The following is a 19,499-nucleotide window of genomic DNA, read 5'->3' as shown; positions in this document are numbered from 1 at the left end:
ATAAGAACCCAGGGGAGCTGTCTTCTTTGGCATGAGCTTAGTCAATAAATGTTTCACTAAATACTTTTTGTTACTGCACAGATTTCAGGATTGAGGAGCCACCTTGCAATTGATCTGAATCAAAGATCATCTCTTTTGCAAGAAAGCAAAAAAATGCCTGCAGGAGACAGTTTCCCCAGAAACAACGTGGGCTTATCATTTATTATTTGCCCTGTGTTTGTGCCAAGGGGTTCACAGAGTACAGTCCGACCCAGGCCATACAAACACAGAACAAAAGCCCTCTCATCCTGAAGAACCCATAACCCAATTCATATACAGGAAAGGCCCAAGAGGAGACAAAGTCCTGCGTTTATTGGGTTTCTCAGGAGTCATTTGCAATTTTGGGTATGAGAACAAGATATTTAAGAGAACTGAGTTTCAGGATTGCTGGGCATTTTATGCTAAAAGAAAAACAGTCCAGTGCTGCCTCTCACCTACAGGGCTAGGGTAGGTAATTGATCCCAGATTCTTCTGCAAGCCACCGAGATTTCAAATCCCTTTCTCTGACACCTATGCAACTCCATTTGATGCCTACAAATAGTATTAAGAGGACAACAAGTGCTGAGCATTAATACAGCACGATAAAGCCTAGAGCCATCAGTTGGTGCATCACACTGTTGCATTCCTATTAGGAAGAGCAAAAAAGAAAAAACAAAAAAGAGATCAGAGCAGCACTGCTATCTAGCACTCCAAGACACTCCTTTTTAACACTTGCTGAGTGAGAGCGAAGGCTGTAGGAATCTGAGCCTTTGTTTTAGATCTCCTACCATGTGGCAGACCCTGAATATTCATTACCTATTAAAAGCTCTGAAAGTGTAAATTCATCCCACAATCAAGCAAACTGATTTATTCACACAGCTGAGTCACATTCATTTGCAGCCTGTGACCTAAATCTATTAATCCAGTACCAAAAAAAAAAAAAAGTATTTTTTTATTTTGGCAATATTAGTTGAACAGAGGAGAATATTTTAAAGTTGTGTGTGGTGTTTCTTTCAAGCACACAGCTCAGCACTGTACCAAGCCTGCCTTCCTTGCTGATCCCATGAAGTGGTGCAGATATTGCTTACATCACCTGGCATGTAGTGACCCATTTAACAGAAACTTCACCAAATCTTCATGGGAATCACATGAGCTAAAGTCTTTAATAAGAGTGTATGAAGTGCCAAGCAGCAAATATTATGGAAACCTCATCTAAAGGGAACAATAACTCCCTCATTAATAACAGAAAGCACAACAGCCAGTTCCAACAGTGGGGAAAATTGCTCTGTTGAGAAAAATGTGTTATTTGGTCTAGCACCTCCTGAGTCTTTTCCTAGGGCCAAGGTAAAATTTTGATAAGCCTCTACTGTACTTGTGAAATTAAATCACATTTTCAAAAATGACTGGAGCTTTTTGGAGTCGCTGACTTTCAGCAAAATTAGAGAGGCATCAAATACAGTTTGGGGGTTTACATTTAAAATGCCATCAAAATTTAATCTTTTGCTAGCTTTTCCTTTCCTCCATCTAAGAGCTTATGACATTCCCTGAGTTCATCACTGATATCATAAATAGCCCCATGAGCTCCTGAAGGAAGAATGCGTTTTTGAAAGGTTAGTTAAAGTTCAGTCCTGTGCTGAAATTGCCATTGCAATCTAATTACATTGTGCACCGAGCACACACTTAGGGTCTTAAAATCAATTTCCATTCCAGGATAGTAGTTTACTCTCAGAAATCAGTTCCTGCATGTGGGTATTAAGATATACACACCTGCATATTCAAACAGCATAAACACCGATATCCTGTTTCACATCCTCATGTGTTTCACCTGTATTTCCTTTGTGTTCCCTCACTGCTGACCATCTGTTTGTAAACGATCCATTTGAAGAGAACATCTTTCCCCTTTCCTTTGGGATCCTTCTTCCCAATTCATTTAGAGAAACCACAGCTTGGTGTTGATGATGGCACACAATCAACATTATTGACAGCAGGTTCACCGAAATTAAGCAGGCATAATGACTAACAGACTGATGTAAAATGGGTAGGTTTCTATCAGTAGCAAGAGCGGGAAAGAAAATACAGGAAAAAAAAGAGAAATTAAAGTTGAAATGCTCTTTGGTTAGAGAAATACCTTCTGTGACTTCTGCTATTCAGGGAATGACACAAGCTCCTAAAACACCGTGAGCTTTAAAGTAGTTACACAGTGCAAAAAGGGAAAGAAAGGTACCACTGTGCCAGCTCAGTGAAGTCAGATTACACAGGCACCTTCAAAGGACCCTTCTGGAGTCTTGCTTCCTCATACAAAATCCCAAATTAAAAGGCCAGTTCTGCATCTTTGCCTCTGCAGAAGGTGCTCCAGAGGATGCTCAGCTTGGTGTCCTTGTGGGCTCAGGAACCACCTCTGGTGAAGCCAACAACAGTGAATGCAAGTGTCCCTCAAGCTGTCCTGTGCCATACAGATATCTTGAGGATGAACCTGATTCTCATATCTCAGAACAAAGTAAAGGAGAGGGGGTAAAAATCAGACCCAGTATTTCACAGCTATTGCATGGCAACCCTTCCTCCTGTAAAAAAGGTATTTGAAATGTGTCCCTTCACACTTCTTCCCCAAAATAGAGACACTAGCAATTTCTTGCTATGAGAGGAGAGTCTACACTCCTACTCTCTACACCCTGTACTGTAAACCCAGGGAATCAGTGCCACAGAGTAGTGCAACAGCTACAAAATGCAAGCAAGGGCAAGAAGTGAATTAGAAGTGCCACTGAACAGAACATATTGCTAGAGCCACTGCAGCAGCCAACTGCAATAAACCCAAAGATAATTTATACCCACATTACCAACTCAAGCAAGCAAGCTTTTCACCCAGTCATTCGTGTTTGTAACCACTTAGACCAACTCCTCCATTTCCTTCCAAACAGGCACTAATTTGCTGTAACACAGAGCAAACTGACCACCATCATTTGAACAGGAGCCACCCACCAAAAAGCACCAGCAACGATGAGCCCCAAACTGAAGCTGCCCTGAAGAAGGAACGAATAAACTGAGGGAATAACATAGTGAAGACAGATCATGCATTACTTCAGATAATCTCCAGCAAAAAACAACACCCAGACAGAGCTGTGATGCTGTGGAATGACAGTGGTGATTACAGTTGATCATGGTGCATCCCTTGAAGCATTACTGATACTCGTGCATTAAACATCCCTGCTACATGGCGTCCTCCTCTGCCTCATACTATTCTGTGGCCCCAGAGGGCAGAAAGAGCAGCAATCTGGTCCAGAATGTGCCAGTGTACAGCATATTCCAAAGGAACAGCTGATACAGAAGACCACCCACCTCTACCAGCTGCTCCACACGCTCAGAGCAGCGCGGTTCATTCACGCCAAGCACAAGTCAGAAGTACCAAAAGTATGCTTCCATGCACAAGGAAGTTTCTAAAAATGTATTCAGAATGCCACGGGGGAAAGAAAACTATTATTGGGAAAAAAAAAAAAAATGTAGTCCACAATAGTCACACCAGGTTCACAAGAAAAATACAGTAAGAGAAATCACACGGGCCTATGTACAAAGAAAAAGCAATCTGCGCCTTGTACTTTTGGCAAAATGAAAGTAGTTTGTGAATATTTTACCTTTTCCTGAGTGACTACCTAAGTCAAGAAACAAATGATCTGCATCTGCCAGCATTTGCACCAGGCCAGTAACTTGGCCTATGCCACATTCACTGTAGAGAGCTGTGTTGGGTCTGTGTGTGTGGCGGGGCTTTGGGAGCAGGGGAGGGGGCTACAGCGGCGGCTCCTCTGAGAAGCTTCTCGAAGCTTCCCCAGCTCCAAGTTAGACCCACCTCTGGCCAAGGCCGAGCCAATTAGTGACAATGGCTGCACCTCTGTGATAATTAAGAAGGGGAATCTGGGAGGAGGAAGAGGAGTTGTGAGGGGGAGTTGTGAAGAGGACACCTATGCAAACACTGAGGTCAGAGGAAGAAAGGGGGAGGAAGGGGAAGAGGTGTGCCAGAGCAGAGACTCCCCTGCTACCCGTGGGGAGAGGGCAGGCTGTGTCCCTGAAGCCCACAGAGATCTGCAGTGGAGCAGATGCAGACCTGAAGCCCGTGGAGGACCCCACACTGGAACAGGTGGCTCCCCCAAAGGCGGCCAGGACTCTGTGGGAAGCCCCTGCTGTTGTAGTTCGGTGCTAGGAGGACCGCAACATGCGGAGGGACCTATGCCAGAGCAGCTCAGGGAGGGCTGTGGCCTGTGGGAAGGACTTATGTCAGAGAAAATTCATGAAGGATGTGAGAGGGACACCAGGCTGGAGCAGGGGAAGAATGCAAGAAATCCTCCCGTGGAGGAGGAGGAGGAAGTGGTCGGACTGATCGCACCCCCCCATTCCCTGCCCCTTGTGCTGCTGAGGGAGGAGGAGGTAGAGAAATCAGGAGCAAAGCTGAGCTCAGTGAAGAAGGGAGGGCTGGGGGGAAGGTGTTTCTAAAATGTGGTAATCCTTCTCACTGTCCTATTCTGTCTGTTAAGTGCTGTTGTTATCATTTGAATTAAACTGATGTTCTTTTTTTTCCTTCCCCTAAGGAGCCTGGCTTTTGCCTTGACCATAATGGTTAAGTCATCTCTCCCTATCCTTATCTCAATTCCTGAGCCTTTCGCTGTGTTTCTTCCTTCCCTCCTGAGGGGGAAGGCGTGAGTGAGCAGCTGCATGGTGCTGAGTTGCCCTTTCCATAACAATAGCAAACTATCTTCTTGTCCATTTGAAAGACATCATGAGCTTGGTTGAAGCCAAACTTCCAATCTGTGACAGATGTCCAGAAATCCTCTAGATTACCAGTAGAGTCATCTGGCAAGGTGACTACTAGGTCAGTTGTGAGGTGGTAGAATATTGAAAAAGATAGTAATTTGTCACCCCCGAAGTAGCACTGGCAGTTACAGATGTATTCACCTTCAATTTAGACTTTCCCAAATGATAGCTGTCAACAGCAGACTGTTCAAACCAATTTCATTCTCTAAACAAGACACACTGGACTGTCTGATTGGGAGCAAATATCACAGCACTTGTCAGTAAATGCATCCAACTGTGCAGAAGAGCTCGCATTTGGCAAAGGGCATGCAGTTCCCAGGTGAGAAGGCAAGATGCAGTTTTCCTCAGGTAGAAGCTTCCATGCCTTGTAATTGCTCAGTAAGAAGAGCAAAACTGACATTATCAAAGCTCCTTTGAAGATGTGTCCCAAAACACTCCTCAATTCTTTATTTTCAGCCAATCCCAAAGAGACCTGAGGAATGAAACACAATTCACTCTTCACACTGGAGGCTAAAATTCACAAGTCCAGTGTCTGGCTGCAGTAAATGAAGTCAGACTTCATTTGCTCAAGACCAGGAAATGATCAGGCAACTGTGATCACAAACTATGAAAACCAATAGCCAAACAAACAAATACTCATGAGTTGAAATCCTATGTTCTCTTGCACCACACTTGAAAGCTGTTCCTGCTTCCTGCACACACTCACTGATTTTCTTTTCCTAAAGATCACATTTTTCTAGGCTCTTACACAGCTTGGCATTATCCATGGTTTTGCTTTACCTATTACTTTATTTTCCCCACAGCTCTGGATAACTGCAAGCTGAACATAACTCCAATTAGGCAGAGAGATATACTGAATAGCATATTTTCTCTTCCTCCTACATCCACAAAGTCTCTGCATTTCCTCAGTACATAACCTGCTAAATAATTGATTTTTCAGCTTTCTCGCCAAGTAACGGAAATCAAACCCATTTTTTCTTTTTCATGTTTCTCAGAAGAAAACAGAAAAAATGTTTTGTGTTGAGCAAAATCTTATGTTTTGGAGCATTTTCACTTGCTGTTTGCCAAATATTTCAATTTAAATTTTGTCAATAAAAAGCCAGCTTCAAATAGAAACAATCAAGATGTCCTTTAAAAAAACCCCAAAAGGTGAAGTTTAATTACATTTCTACTTTTTAAAGGCAAAAATAATTTGCCAAACTAATCTGAAATTTTAGGAAATTTTTTTTTTTTTTTTCACTCTTCACACACAAGCCAGACTTGGGCCAGGTCTACACGTTACTTGCCAAAAGAAGAGAGAAAGAAAACATCAGCTTCAGCTGAGACACTGTTACACTGTTCTGTATTGCTGAGATGCCGGCACACTCCAAATGAGCCAACACTTTGAGTTTCTCAGCACTGAATAAACGCATAATTAATTGTCCACATCCTACCATAACAATTTTATGTTGACAACATAAACAGATATGTCTGACAACAGGAGAGAACACATAGGTTTGAAGTCAGTTGCCAACCTCTATAAGTATGCCTGTGCCAGAGTTAAGATATTCTGATTGGAACAGCTTCATCTACAATGCTTTTTCATTATGAAAATGGATTACCTGATAGAAAAAATCCTGAAGACACCCATTCAGAAAAAGAGAAACACTACTCAACACTGCAGGTTTTTTACACCAAAGCAAGCACACTTGCTTCAGAGCACTCTCATCAACACGTTACCTTTAGCCCCTCCAGCAGCATCAGGTTCCCCCAATAAAATCAGAAGGCTGGTATAGTATGTATACATATGTATATAGTATGTATATATATGATTTCCCTCATATTCCCCTCTAACAACAAATGCAAACCACTTTTTCTTCTGTTCTACAAAGCTACCCAAGCTGCTGACTCTGCTACCAAACACTAACTTACTGCATCATGAGAACATCCGTATTTACTTAAAGTTGCTGTGCACACACCTGAAAAACAGTTAAGTTCAAAATACAATTGTGATTATTACAGCCATGCCTCAGACTGAACCCTCAAATCAATGTCGCGGCCCTGTATAGCACTTCAATCAGCCTCTGAAGCTGAGGGCCCTACGTCAAAGCTGCTGCTCAGGGCTGTCCCTGCACACACTGAGCACAGCTCTCCTGGACAGAATCAGTCTCTCAGATTAGCATAACCAGACCTGGTGGTGCACAGATCCAGAAGAAAGCACATGGTTATATAGCAATTGTTATGGAGGCTGCATAAAGCCTGAAATAGTACTGTATAAAAATTATACTCCCGTGAAATACATTTTAATGTGATACAAGATGGCTTTGCACCTATTCCAACACATCTGCTCTCACAAACCTCCCAGTTCAAAGAGGCTGGCCCAGCAGCCAACATGAGGCCATCCTGGCTCGACAAGGCTGTCGGCTCACTCACAGCCACATTACATGTCCAGATGCATCACTGAACACCACCGCTGCCATGCTGGCCATTCAACCCAGCAAGGAAACCAGGGCCCTCAAGAGCAAAATGTTCTTAAAACCTGAATGAAAGCAGCTGCAACACCCACAACAGGGTGACTACAGGCTCCACCTTCTCCAAGCTGGACAAAAGGGGGTCTGTTCCCTACCACTAGCCACAAGCTAGTGCTTGGTCTGCTGCATGATAAACATCAAAACCAAATAAAGAACCAGCAAGAGAAACAGCAACAGAGCTAGCCTTTACCAGAAGGCTGCAAATCCTACAGTCAATCCTTACTCCCTTACAACACACAATGGTCACATCACGGAATGCAAATGGGACCAGGATTCCTTGGGTCAAAATGCCAAACCTGCTCTCGCTGATGCTGCTTGTAGCCTCAGTGAGAAAGAACAGCTGAATTTCTCTCTTACCACATCTCTTTCCCTTTCATTAGCACCCCACATCCCTAGAAGCCTTCCACAGTTGCATTTAACCCTCTTTCAAGCAGACTCTATTGTATTTTGGCACAACAGCACATCAATCCAGCACACAAGAGACTCCTGCGACAAAATTCTTCTAATGAGAGTCCTACAGCTTTCTACTGTTCCCCATAGCTAACAACACCGAGAAAGGTAGCCTTAGTGCCATTACTGAAGGACTCTCTACTATTTTACGGTGACAGAATATACTATTGCACAGGCACAAAAGGGTAAGTGCCAACAATAACAAATGGTCTCTGTGTTGACATGTCTGTGTCATTTCATTTTCTGAATTGCTACTAGCTACTGTATCCTAACATACACATGGTATGGTTTAATTGTGTAAAATATGTTCAACTGATCATACAGTCACTTGCTATAAAAACAGTGAGATCGCCAGTATTTTAGGACAGTTTCTCAAATCTATTAATACCATGCAAACATATGGACAAATTTGTTTGTATCTGCACATTTGTTTGGGTTTTTTATCATAACAACAGAAGTGTCACTGGAAAAGAATATCCTGTGTTCCAAAAGCCATCTGGATCCCATCGGGGAGGGTCAGTTCATCAGGAGGTGAAGAAACACCACCAGAACATCTTCACTGTCCCATTACAAATCTTCACAATAAACCAGGCACTGAGGATGTCCAGAATGACCCAAACATAGGGAAAAACATGAAGCATGCTTTATCAGCGAATTTGCAAGCAGGTGTACCAGAAACGTGCCCCAGTTTGGAACATCACAAAACACTGCCACAGGCTGAAGATCCCCAACAGAAAAAGGCTCCTTGCAAGCTTCCTATCCAAGGACTGCTTGCAGGAGTGCTGTACCATGACCCTGCTTCTCTGGTGGAGGCCAGTGTGACAGCCTGCTGTGGGCACCTGGGAATTGTCCAAAGAGCAGCCCTGAACCAAGAGGGGGGGAAAAAAGTAGTTTGACAGTGCAGGTGTATGTGTGATATTATGGAACACTTGAGAAGACAAGTATTTGATCATCAAAGTGTAGATAATTTTAAAACTGACACCACTATAGAGGAAGAAACTAGTTTGGTTGACACCCATCAGGCCAACAGCCTCTCCACGCCAGAACAGACATTTCTGGTACCTTACCTTCTGATTTCAGGAAACCAAATAGAGAGAAAAGTCTCTACCATTTCTAAGCTTTTCACTTGACTCTCTAAAACCAGAACACTATACCTAAACTAAATTGTCAAAGCAGCTTTAAAATCTGAAGAGTACACCGTACCTTTCCAGGTCCATGCCCTGTGCACTGATCCTGCCTCCTTTCCAGTACTTTGACCCCACAGTTCACTCCTGTCACTCACTCAGGTGCCAAACATACTGCAGAACTGAACTGGATGCAAGGCTTAGGAAGAAGTCCTACTATTTTTGGTTTTAACTGCATACAAAATGTGAAAACAGCTTTCATAGTTCTATAGAAACACTTGCATTCTCTTCAAGTGAGGCCCTTCAATTATATCTTAAGTAAAAAGGAACTGAGATGTATTATACAGTGCTTTGTTTACACTCACACTGCTGTTGTAAAACCATCTGTTATAGTACTAGTGATTGTGTCTGACACTCGCTTTTATCATTCATGTACTTAAGCACACCCTGCACGGAGTTAACTACGTTCAGCACATGGATGGGTATTTTTTCAGCAGCCTCTGCAAGTATCTAGGTCTGAGATCACATGTCTCCCGAACTACTGCATATTTTAAGAACGGTTAGAACTTCATCGCTAGTTCTTAAGCAGTCTGATTCAAAAAACAAATCAAGGATTTAAAAATGTTTGTGAATATTAGCATTAATATCAGATAAAATTAATAGGAAATTATACTGTCAGCTACCCAGAGAATAAAAACAATCACATTTACTTATCTAAACATTATAAGGCAATTGATTTTTTTCCACTTTATTGCTGTAAAAACACTGCTGCTGAGCATGAGTCAATTGTGTTAAATTATAGGTAATAATGCAATTTAGAAACCAAGACAAATTCTGTATTGGGGATCACCCCCATAAACATTATATGGCAGTGGCTTGTTCTCCCTCCAAGACTTACCCTCCCTTGCAGCAATTTTGTATAAGTCACTTTTCAAAGCTTAATCATATTAGAGAAATAAAATCAGTACGTGCTAGAAATCTGAAATCCTCACTAGGATTTGCAAGAGCAAATTTTTGGAGAACGTGCAGACATGTCGCAGATGAAGAATACCGATCTTACAACAGCATGGATTGAATCAGGCGTGGACAGGGGGAAAGAGGGAGAAAAATTTGCACGGAAAATATCTGGTCTTGCTAGCCAGCTGAATGTTTTAACTTCACCAGTCACATATGCTACCTTCCATACTGTACACAAAAGATGCAGCAGTCTTCTGTGCTCGATCCATACGCTAACCTTTTTCTTTACTTTTGCATTTAATGGTAAGACAACACAGTATCACTGTACCTGTCCTTGTCACATTTAAATATCAATAATTACTATCACAATTGTTTGCCTTTCCTTTAGTCATTAAGAATTTACTATTTTAGACCACTGACTTGTATTGCAAAACACAGCAACAATCAATTCTTAACTATACATATAACCCCTCAGAACCCTTACCTTTGAAATGCAAACATATTACATAACAAATTAAACCCACGAGTGCACAGCAACCCTTCAGCTTCTCTCTTCATAACAGTGCTTCAGAAAATGTTTGATTAACAGTATGTACTAAGCTTGCTTTATGTCAGTTGTTCAGAAATACGTAACTTAGTTTCAGGATATACCAAAAGGCTGTTTTAAACATATTCACTGCTAGTTTGTATTGAATTAGGAAGGCTACAGTGACTGTACCTTGACTAATTCATAAACTAAGTACCCCCATTGTGCCATTTCAGAACTGCATTTTTTTACAAGTCACTGTAAATGATGTATCTGGGTCATTAACAAATATAGTTTTAAGGAGTCTAAATGTGTGGCAGCCTTGCTGCTACCTAGAGAACACTGTCATATAGGAGTGCTCTTTGTGTCCTTGTTACATTTAGGCAAAGATTTTATTTTTTCTTGCACTAATTGTTTCCAGGAAGAGCAAAGAAAGAAGTCATAATTCTTTTCTGCCTCCATTATGAGAATGGCAGTATCCCTTGGTAACACCCTACTACTATTCTTTCAATGTCTCAGTGCCAAAGTCTCTCTTTTTCTCATGGCTGCAGGTTAAGTCCAGAGCATACTGCACGTTATCAAGGTGGTATGGACTAGTTTTTGTCACTGTGCATATCAATGTGAATTTGCAGTGATTCCATTAACTTCTGGGTGCAAAGCTGAACTGCAGCACTATGGCTAGGAGCCTGAAATTTGCCCAGAGTATTCAGAAAGACTCCGTGTTGTTGTGCAGTGCAATTACACTCCTGCTTTTCACAGGACAAGCTGGTTATGGGGTGGTTACAACAGAAGGACTGTGTTTAGAGCCTGACTCCATCAGGGGTCTCTAGGAGACATCCGAGAGCAAGTGAAAATGGAGCATCAGGTCTGTCATTAAGCTCAGAGGCCACAGTCTGCTACCTGGGCAGCACTTGAGATTGATGCCTTTAATTTCAGCCCAGAATGGGGATGAATGGAAGTGACTAAAATTAGCAACAAACATCTTCCTATCTTCCTATTTCCATAGGTTTTTTTGGTCAGAAGGTTTTATTTGTTCACGTGAAATATATGAACTTGTGAATTACTGTCTGCTCACAAGAATAACTTATATTGGCCTATAGATTTTATTAGCTGCTAAAGTTCCCTCTCAGGTGTGACACTGCTTTAAATTGATGAGCATCTGTTGATCTTACCATGACAAAGATTACTGTCTAAGCACCAGTATCATTCACACACCTCCAAAAGGTGATTATATATCTCAAAAATAAGTCAAGATGTTCAGCATGTTTCACTTGTTGCTGAAAACTGAATGTAGAGTTTAAATAGAATCTGGCATAATGAAACATCAACTGGCACTATCCTGAAATACACATTCACACAATCCACTGCCAGAACCAGGGCTTGCTGAACACGTCACTCACAATGCTCCTAGACACTCGGCTGCTAGTGCAACTATCTTCCCAGGGAAAGGCAACCAGATGGCGAGCGACTCTTGGCATTTTTCAATGTTATGTGAAGTGTTTCTCCAGCTAGTGAGTACATGCCATCCAGTCAAGTCGCTTTGGAAACAGCCCTTCACGTCTTTCTTCAGATTTCTCCACAAACGGCAAACAGACCATTCAACAGGAAAGCAAGGCCCAAACCTGCTATTTTTAAGCACTGAATCAAAAATCTCAGCAAGGAGTTTCTGTTGTCAGTCAAGATAAAGAAGCACGTCTGAAGGATTTATTTCATCCTTAGGTCCTGTTACACCCTCTGAGTGTTCATTGCTCATTAGTGACCATGAAGGAAGATTAATCTAGACAACTCAGTTAAATGCCTACATTCAGGTGGGACAAACAGAGACCAAAATGCCAAACTGCTTAAAAGCGTTAAGTTCCACAATTATTTGTATGGGCAAGCTAGCCTAGTCTGCTGTTAATTCAGGCACCATAGCAGGACTTAGACATGATTCTGCTGCTGGCTCTGCCAAATTAACACGGCCAAGTAATTTCTTCCTCTAGCTGAACCACATGCCTTGTACGGCAAAGCAAAATTTTGCAAGCAAGCTTGCTAGAAGTGCTTCCACAGCCATAAAACCTTACCTAAACAGCTGCTCTGAAGCAACCACTGTTCTGCTGCAGCAAACTCTCAATGACAGCACGGCAAAAACGAGGATTTCAGTGTGGATGGGAAAGGCAGAATGGAATGATGTACAGTGGTGACGGTGAAATCTTAAAGAAGAAAAGCACCAAGCTCTTAGAAGCAGAGGCCTCAAAAGCCCACTAAAAGTTAACAGTTTATTATTTTGACTGTGCTGGCTGATAAGGACTGCTTTGCTTGAACAGAAAGCTGCTGCCTTGCTGCAACATTTTGCCTTGGGGCAGTTTTCAGAGAGTTGTTATCTTTCAGGAAAGATAAATTTCAGCATGTTGACTACACATTCCTGCACACACACAAAGAAGAAAGGAGATGAAAATAAAAACAAAAACCAGGAAAGGCTAAATGCCCTGCACAGTGCAAGACACAAGCCCTACTGAAGTTAGTATCAAGGATTTATAGGCTCCAAACTGGATGGCAGTGGCTCCAAGAAGGTAAAGAGGTGTGGAGCTGTGTGTATCAGTATGGCACAACTGAAGGGACAGATATGCTCTCATTTCATAAACATGACCCAGGGTTACTACTGGTAAGAGTCAGAATTATTCATGCCACAATGCTGTGAAACAGGATTCTTCCTGTAGCCAGAGGAATTACATAAGCAGTAGGAGCAAGTAACTTACACACGAGGGCAGGTCAATCTTTCACTGATGCCAATGGAAAGATTTCTTTTGAATGTGAAGGGAGCTGAGGTGAATCTGGCCCAAGAAGGGTAGCATGTCCAAACGAATAATTAATTTTCAGTGACAGTAAATATGTTCTAATGTGTTAAAGGGAACTGCTCTCTAGCAGTGTCTCCTCAGTTTAACTTCATGAGACGCATTCCCGCGCAGAGTTTATTGGGTTCCTGCAGATGCAAGGTTGAAAGCACTGTGCTGTATGGGAGAACAGATTCTCACTGTCTCCAAACATTAGCTGTGATTCATCACACATAAAGTTCATTTTTAACAAGACTTAAAGCCAGACTAGCTCACCTACAGTGGTTGTTCTACAGTAAATCTGCACTTGGAAAATTGATTCTGTATTTTCCTAGCAAGGCTCTTCTGGTGATTTACAAATCCCATTTACCCAGCTGACACATGCTCCTTTGAAGTCAAGGGACTGCTAGCCAATGACTACAATAGACACAGGGAAGCAAACCAGAACAAGTTATAACTCTGGTAGATATATAGATAAGACTTCTCGGTCCCAGTTTTGCAAATGTCTTATTGAACTCTGCCAGTTACAACTGAACAAAACACAAAGGATGCATTTCTCGTCACTGGTAATTTCGCCCATGACTGCCCAGTAAGCCAGTCCACCCTGAAACTAGATACTACTACTAACAAGTGGCACTTTTCTACTGCTGCCATTGTTGAGATTACCAGTTTTCTCTTCCTTTCCATTCCATTCAAACATTTTCCAACCAATATACTCCAATTCATTCTAAGTTTATAAGATCACCACATCAATCCTCCTTTGCATCTTACAGAACCTGCTCCCCTCTCACAACCTTAGAGATTTCTAAGGACAAGAAGGGTTGTTAGGATCATCAGTGCCATCCTGCCACAAAATAGCCAGTGGAATTTGACCAGTCTTCCTCAGTGCTGCAAGAGAAAGCCACTGATCTGCCTCCAAATAAACGCTGTAGTGCAAAAAGCAACTCTGATGCAGTGTATCTGGCAGTAAGGATTTAAAAATACTTCAAATCAGTTTATATAAAATTACACAACTTACCCAGAGACAAAACTAGAAATCAATAAAACTCTCTACTATTACTCATTTCTCCTCCTTATTTTGCTGGTTAAAACAAGAAACTCCATCTTCTCATTAAGAAAATGTTTAACAGACCTGCGACTATCTGCAAGCAATCAGCCTTCTGTCTCCTGGTCTTCTGATTTCATTCACAAGCTGTGTTTCATTACCAGCGGTAAGCCAAAAATAAGTAATTTGCTCCAACAACTACTGTGAATTCACTCTGGTTTTGCTGCCTCTTTGGCATCCCTTTATAAACTACCATTTTATTGGCCGCTCGCATTAATTTGTTTTATTGTACTTCAAAAGGTCGGCTGATACTGATTTTCCAAATCCTACCTTAGTCCTAACTCCAGTCCCCCTACCCAGCACCCAAGATTGCTGGGACATATTGTGAAGCATCAGTTAAGTGCAATATCCTGAGAGTTCTCCAAGGGAAAGTGTTTCTTGCTGGTTAATTTTGTTGGAGCTGCAGCCCTTGATTGAATCACTTAAGGGAACAGTTTCAAACCCAATGCCTGCCATTACCCTCCCGACACTGGCCTGAATCCCACTCGCATTTCCACTGATGTCATGGATTTACAGTGGTCCCACTGACGCAGCTGCTCCAGCCAGCCCAGTGGCGCGACTCCAGATTTACGCTGTGTCACCGAAGGGCTGGATGGAGTCCTCGCTTCCAGCCGCTCACCGGAGGTTTCAGGGGGCCCCGGGCCGGTGCCTCCCTGCCCGTTCAGGCACTGCGCTCCGCCTGCCCGCGGGCGGGCCGGCACCGCACCGACGGCAGCCCCGGCCGGCGCCCGGCTGCGGCTCCCTCAGCGCGGGGCTCTGCTCCCAGCGCCCCGTGGAGCCCGGGGTGAGGACGCTGCTCAGCCGGGACGGAGAACACCCGTGCTGGCACCAGAATAAGTACACCTCCCCGGCAGGCACGGTGACCCCCGAGCGCTGCCGGCACCGGGACGGGCACCGGAGAGGGACCGGTCCCTCCACCCCCGGGGACCGGGAGCCAGGTCAGGCCGGGGGTCTGGGACCCCTGCGGGAAGGAGGGGTCTGGGCTGAATCTGGGGAGGACTCTGCGGGAAAGGGGGAGGGCGGCTGGATGGCCCTGAGAGGAGGGGGCTCCAGGCCGCCACGGGGAGGGCTCTGGGACCCCCTGAGGGACGGGGAGTCCGACCCGCCCCGAGAGGAGCGGGCCAGGGCCGCCCGAGGGGCCGAGCTCCCTGAAGGACGGGGGGAATCCGGGCCGCGGTGAGGGAGGGTGGGTGACGGGGCGGTCCGGGTGGTCCTGGCGGGGTCTGGGCAGGCAGAGCCGCGGCCCGTTCCCCGCCCAGCGGGAGCAGCAGGTGAAAGTTGCGCCGGGGCCGGGCCGGGCCGGGCCGGGCGGGACCGGGGGTCGCCTCTCTCACCTCATCCCCTTGGCCGAACTGCAGCCCCAGGGCGACGAAGTGCTCCACCCGGATGAAGCCGTCCGCATCCTCGTCGCACACGTCGAAAACCTCCTTGAGCTTCCGCAGGAACCGCAGCAGGCTCGCCGGCTCCATCGCGGGCATTAGCGGGAGGCCGGCGGCACGGCCGCGGCCGCAGCAGCCATGATCGCCCGCGCCTTCAGCGGGTGCGTGACATCAGCTCCGGGGAGCGGAGCGGGAGGGACAGCGAGAAGGAGGCGGGAGGGAGGGAGAGAGGGAGGGATGGAGGAGAGCGGAGGGAGGACGCGAGCCCCGGGCGGAGGCAGAGAGCGAGGGAAGGGAGAACAATAGGGCAGGGCTGGAGGATGGGGAGGGAGGGGGCGGTGGGAATCCGCGCTCGGCAGGGGCGGGGCCGCCGCCAGGGGGCGCCGCCGCGAGGGGAGAGGGGCGGGCGGATGGCGGCAGCGGACGGGGACGGCCTGGGGGCGGCAGCCGCAGAGACGGAGAACCGGCACTGGCAGGAGGGAGGGAGGCAGGAGGAAGAGGAGGGCACGCTCCCCTCCAGCGGCCGGGGGACAGCAGGGCTGGCGAGAACCCCCCGGGTCCCCTTCCCGGCTGGCACAGACCCGTTCCCGCCCCTCCACTGCTCTACACCGCAGGCCCCCTCCCTGCCACCCAGATAAAACACCAGTCACGCTACAATTTGTCCAGGGAAAAAGCCATTGATCCTGGTCTGAAAAGGTCCAGGCTAGGGGGAGAACAGCAGGGTGTCGGGGCAATTGAGTTACGGGGCAATTGAGGAAGAGGAGGACGGACGGAGCTTCCCCTGCTCCGCTGCACTCAAGTGACCAGGCAGAGCCACTCCTCACAGCTGGGTTTGGCTTGGAGATACTGTTCACCCACGCTGTAATGAGACATAGCTGGTGATGAAGGGATCTCCCTGCCTGTGCAGGATTCCTTATTAAAGCCTTTTGCAACTACTGTGCTCCCTGGCTGGGTTTTGATTTGGTCTCTCTGCTCTGACCCTTTTCTTTCTCAGAAATTTTTTGAACTGTTTTTTAAGCCCACAGCCATGAGCTGCCAGAGGGAAGACCAGAAATGGTTCTGGTTCCCACACTGTGCCTCAAACCAGGAAAGATGGGGCAACATCTTGGGGAGGAAGGAGCACTGGCTGAGCCAAGCTTACTTACTGCCTCTGCCAGCATTGTTTCCCACTGTGGCTGCTGAGCACAGGTGACCATTCATCACTGAGTGGTCTTTTGTAGGTGCTTGATAAATCTCTCCATCTAAAATGACCATGGAATTGCAGCAGATTTTTATTTGAGACAATATCCATTCATTTGCTTCTTGCAGTAAGAGAGGTCCATATGGCCCTTAGAAACCCTGAAAATCCCATGATTAGAGCAAGCTAGTCAAATTAATCTCTTTTCTAGGAACCAATAGGAGTGTTCTCAGGAATTTAGGTTTTTTTGAGCATGAGTCTCTCATCCCTTTTATGTGAAAATTCAGTGTTTGGGAAGAGGCTGACTTTACAGCCCTATAGGCTGTAAGTCAGCTGTCAATCAACAACACAGTGACAGCGCACACCACGCTAGCAATACAGCTCCCCACATATCCACCCTCTGACACACAGATAAGGAGCTGGTTCCAGAGCCTCTGCCACCTTGACCTTCCTTTTTCTGATTTACCACAAATACAGAAGAGTTCTCCTGTTCCCTTACTGATGTACAAAAGGGTCTTCCCAGGCTGGCAAAAAATCAAAGTACAGAGATCAGCTATGACCCTTGGGAAGCAAAGAATTCATGAAGAGATGTGAGGAGATCTGAAAGAGAAAAGGGAAGCAAAGTATTTGATCAGCAAACTTCTCTGAAGTTATCTAGTTAGAGCAGGATTCTTAAGATGTGTGGACGTTAAGCTTTTATCTCAGAACCCTTGAACTCATCTTCAGGTTTCACGGGGATTGAGTTTAGCACACCCCTCAAAGGCACCTACTCAAATTATTCAGAAATCTGTGAGCTGGTACCCCTCAGAGTGGTGGAAAGCACACCTATGAGGGAACCAGCTACCGTTATTCTAACTGCTCTGAAGTGGAGTTCAACCTCTTCAAAGCCTCAGAGCACAACTGTGTCATTGTCCCACCTTGTTTTCTGGGATCGCTCCCGAGTGCCTCCTTGCACCATCCGACTCTCCTCACTGTGTGCAGGTGGGCAGCTGTGCAGTCCTAGCAGGGAAGTGGCGTCACACCAAGTATTATATGGTGGGGAAAAAAAAAGGAATTCCAGTTTGCCATGACCAGAGAAGGAATTCCCACACCTCAGAGGGGTGTCCTGGTTTTGTCTGGGAAAGAGTTCATTTTCTTCCTAGTAGCTGGTAGAGTGCTGTGGCTTGGATTTAGTACGAGAATAATGTTGATAACACACCGATGTTTTTAGTGGTTGCTAAGTAGTGTTTATACTAAGTCAAGGACTTTTCAGCTTCTTCCCTGCCAGTGAGAAGGCTGGAGGGGCACAGTAAGATGGGAGGGGACACAGCCAGGACAGCTGACCCCAACTCACCAAAGGGCTGCTCCGTACCGTGGGACATCATGCCCAGGATATAAACTGGGGGGAAAGCTGGCTGGGGGCCACTGCTCAGGAACTGGCTGAGCATCGATCTGGAGTAGTGAGCAATTGCATTGTGCATCACTTGGTTTGTATATTCTAATTATTATTATTTTCTTCCTTTTTCTGTTCTATTAAACTGTCTTTATCTCAACCCACAAGTTTCACTATTTTTTTTCCCCTCTCTTCACTCCTCCATCACACTGGCTATGTGGTGCTTATTTGCCAGCTGGGGTTAAACCATGACAAGGGGTCATGCTCTGTCTTGTGGAATCCAGTTAATTTCCACTGTCCCTCCTTTATCTTCTGCTGGAGGATGAAGGAACTTGGTCTGGATATGCAAGTAAGTGACAGCATAGATTTACAGCAAAACTGTCAGCATTAAAATCTGTGTCATTCTTGTATTAATTTGTGAAGGGGGAGGAGAGGGGCAGAGAAAAAAAGCTCCAGACACTACAGTCTGGGGAGTCAGTACTGGAGTCTGAGAATGGCCACAGACAGCTTGAGTGCCAGAGAGCACTGGAATCAAGATGATAGGAGAGCTGAAGAGGCTGTAGAAGCTGTCACTGTAGACAGATGAATATTGTGAGCAAAGATCTGACAGATGGGAGATGATTTGACAGCACTGAACACAGAATTGGGACGGGAGATGCTGTCAATAAAGGTCCAGGATCTGAAAGCTGGGGGTGCCCCAAGTGTGCTAAAATCAGGACACTGAGCTAAACATGTGCCACCCGCTGGTGTGGGCAAGGTACAGTTTGTCAGGCTGAATCAAGGAGGTCAGTTTTAGTAGCAGTGGATGTAGCTGGCATTGCTCCTTGCTGCTCTCTGCTTCTCCAGTTCTAGGTAGAACATATCTGCTAGTACTAGTGGGCTATTTTTCCTTACTGATATATCACAATACTTGTTTATTCAGCAATGTTTGGCAACTTCAACTGAGTCATGCACTATGCAGAATAAATATTTTGCATGCTGCAAATCTAGTTTTTGAACTTGAAATATGACTAGTGGTGGTACTACCACCATACTTGCCTGTTGAGTATAAATAGTTCAAGAGGAAACATTTCATTGAATACCACAACCCATGGCTGTGATTTGCAGGATTTATTTATAATCAGCTGCTTTTCCATCAACATCGCTTCCACTTACATAGCAAACTGTAACCTGGTGTCAGAAACAGCAGCACTTTCCCCAAGGCTGCTGACCTTATCTACAATTCTGATTGTGTTCCAGCATATAGTAGCAATGTCTTGAGACCCAGACTT

The 19,499-nt window shown here is 45.1% G+C and overlaps 1 protein-coding gene across 4 annotated transcripts in view; it reads right to left on the bottom strand.

Annotated features, from left to right (window-relative positions):
* RAB11FIP4 (RAB11 family interacting protein 4) overlaps positions 1-15,989 on the bottom strand; it is a 132,711-nt gene extending 116,722 nt beyond the window's left edge. For all 4 annotated transcript variants that reach the window (XR_012634750.1, XM_074921869.1, XM_074921871.1 and 1 more), the window contains exon 1: positions 15,635-15,989. Coding sequence is in view for 3 of the 4 variants with exons in the window: in XM_074921869.1 (XP_074777970.1) it covers positions 15,635-15,778 (144 nt within the window). In the remaining variant the exon portion in view is untranslated. The remainder of the gene's footprint in view (positions 1-15,634) is intronic.
* Positions 15,990-19,499: the final 3,510 nt, after the last annotated feature.

This window comes from Athene noctua, chromosome 18, assembly GCF_965140245.1.
Source record: "Athene noctua chromosome 18, bAthNoc1.hap1.1, whole genome shotgun sequence".
NCBI classification, from domain to species: domain Eukaryota; kingdom Metazoa; phylum Chordata; class Aves; order Strigiformes; family Strigidae; genus Athene; species Athene noctua.
This window is presented reverse-complemented; position numbering and strand designations above follow the sequence as displayed.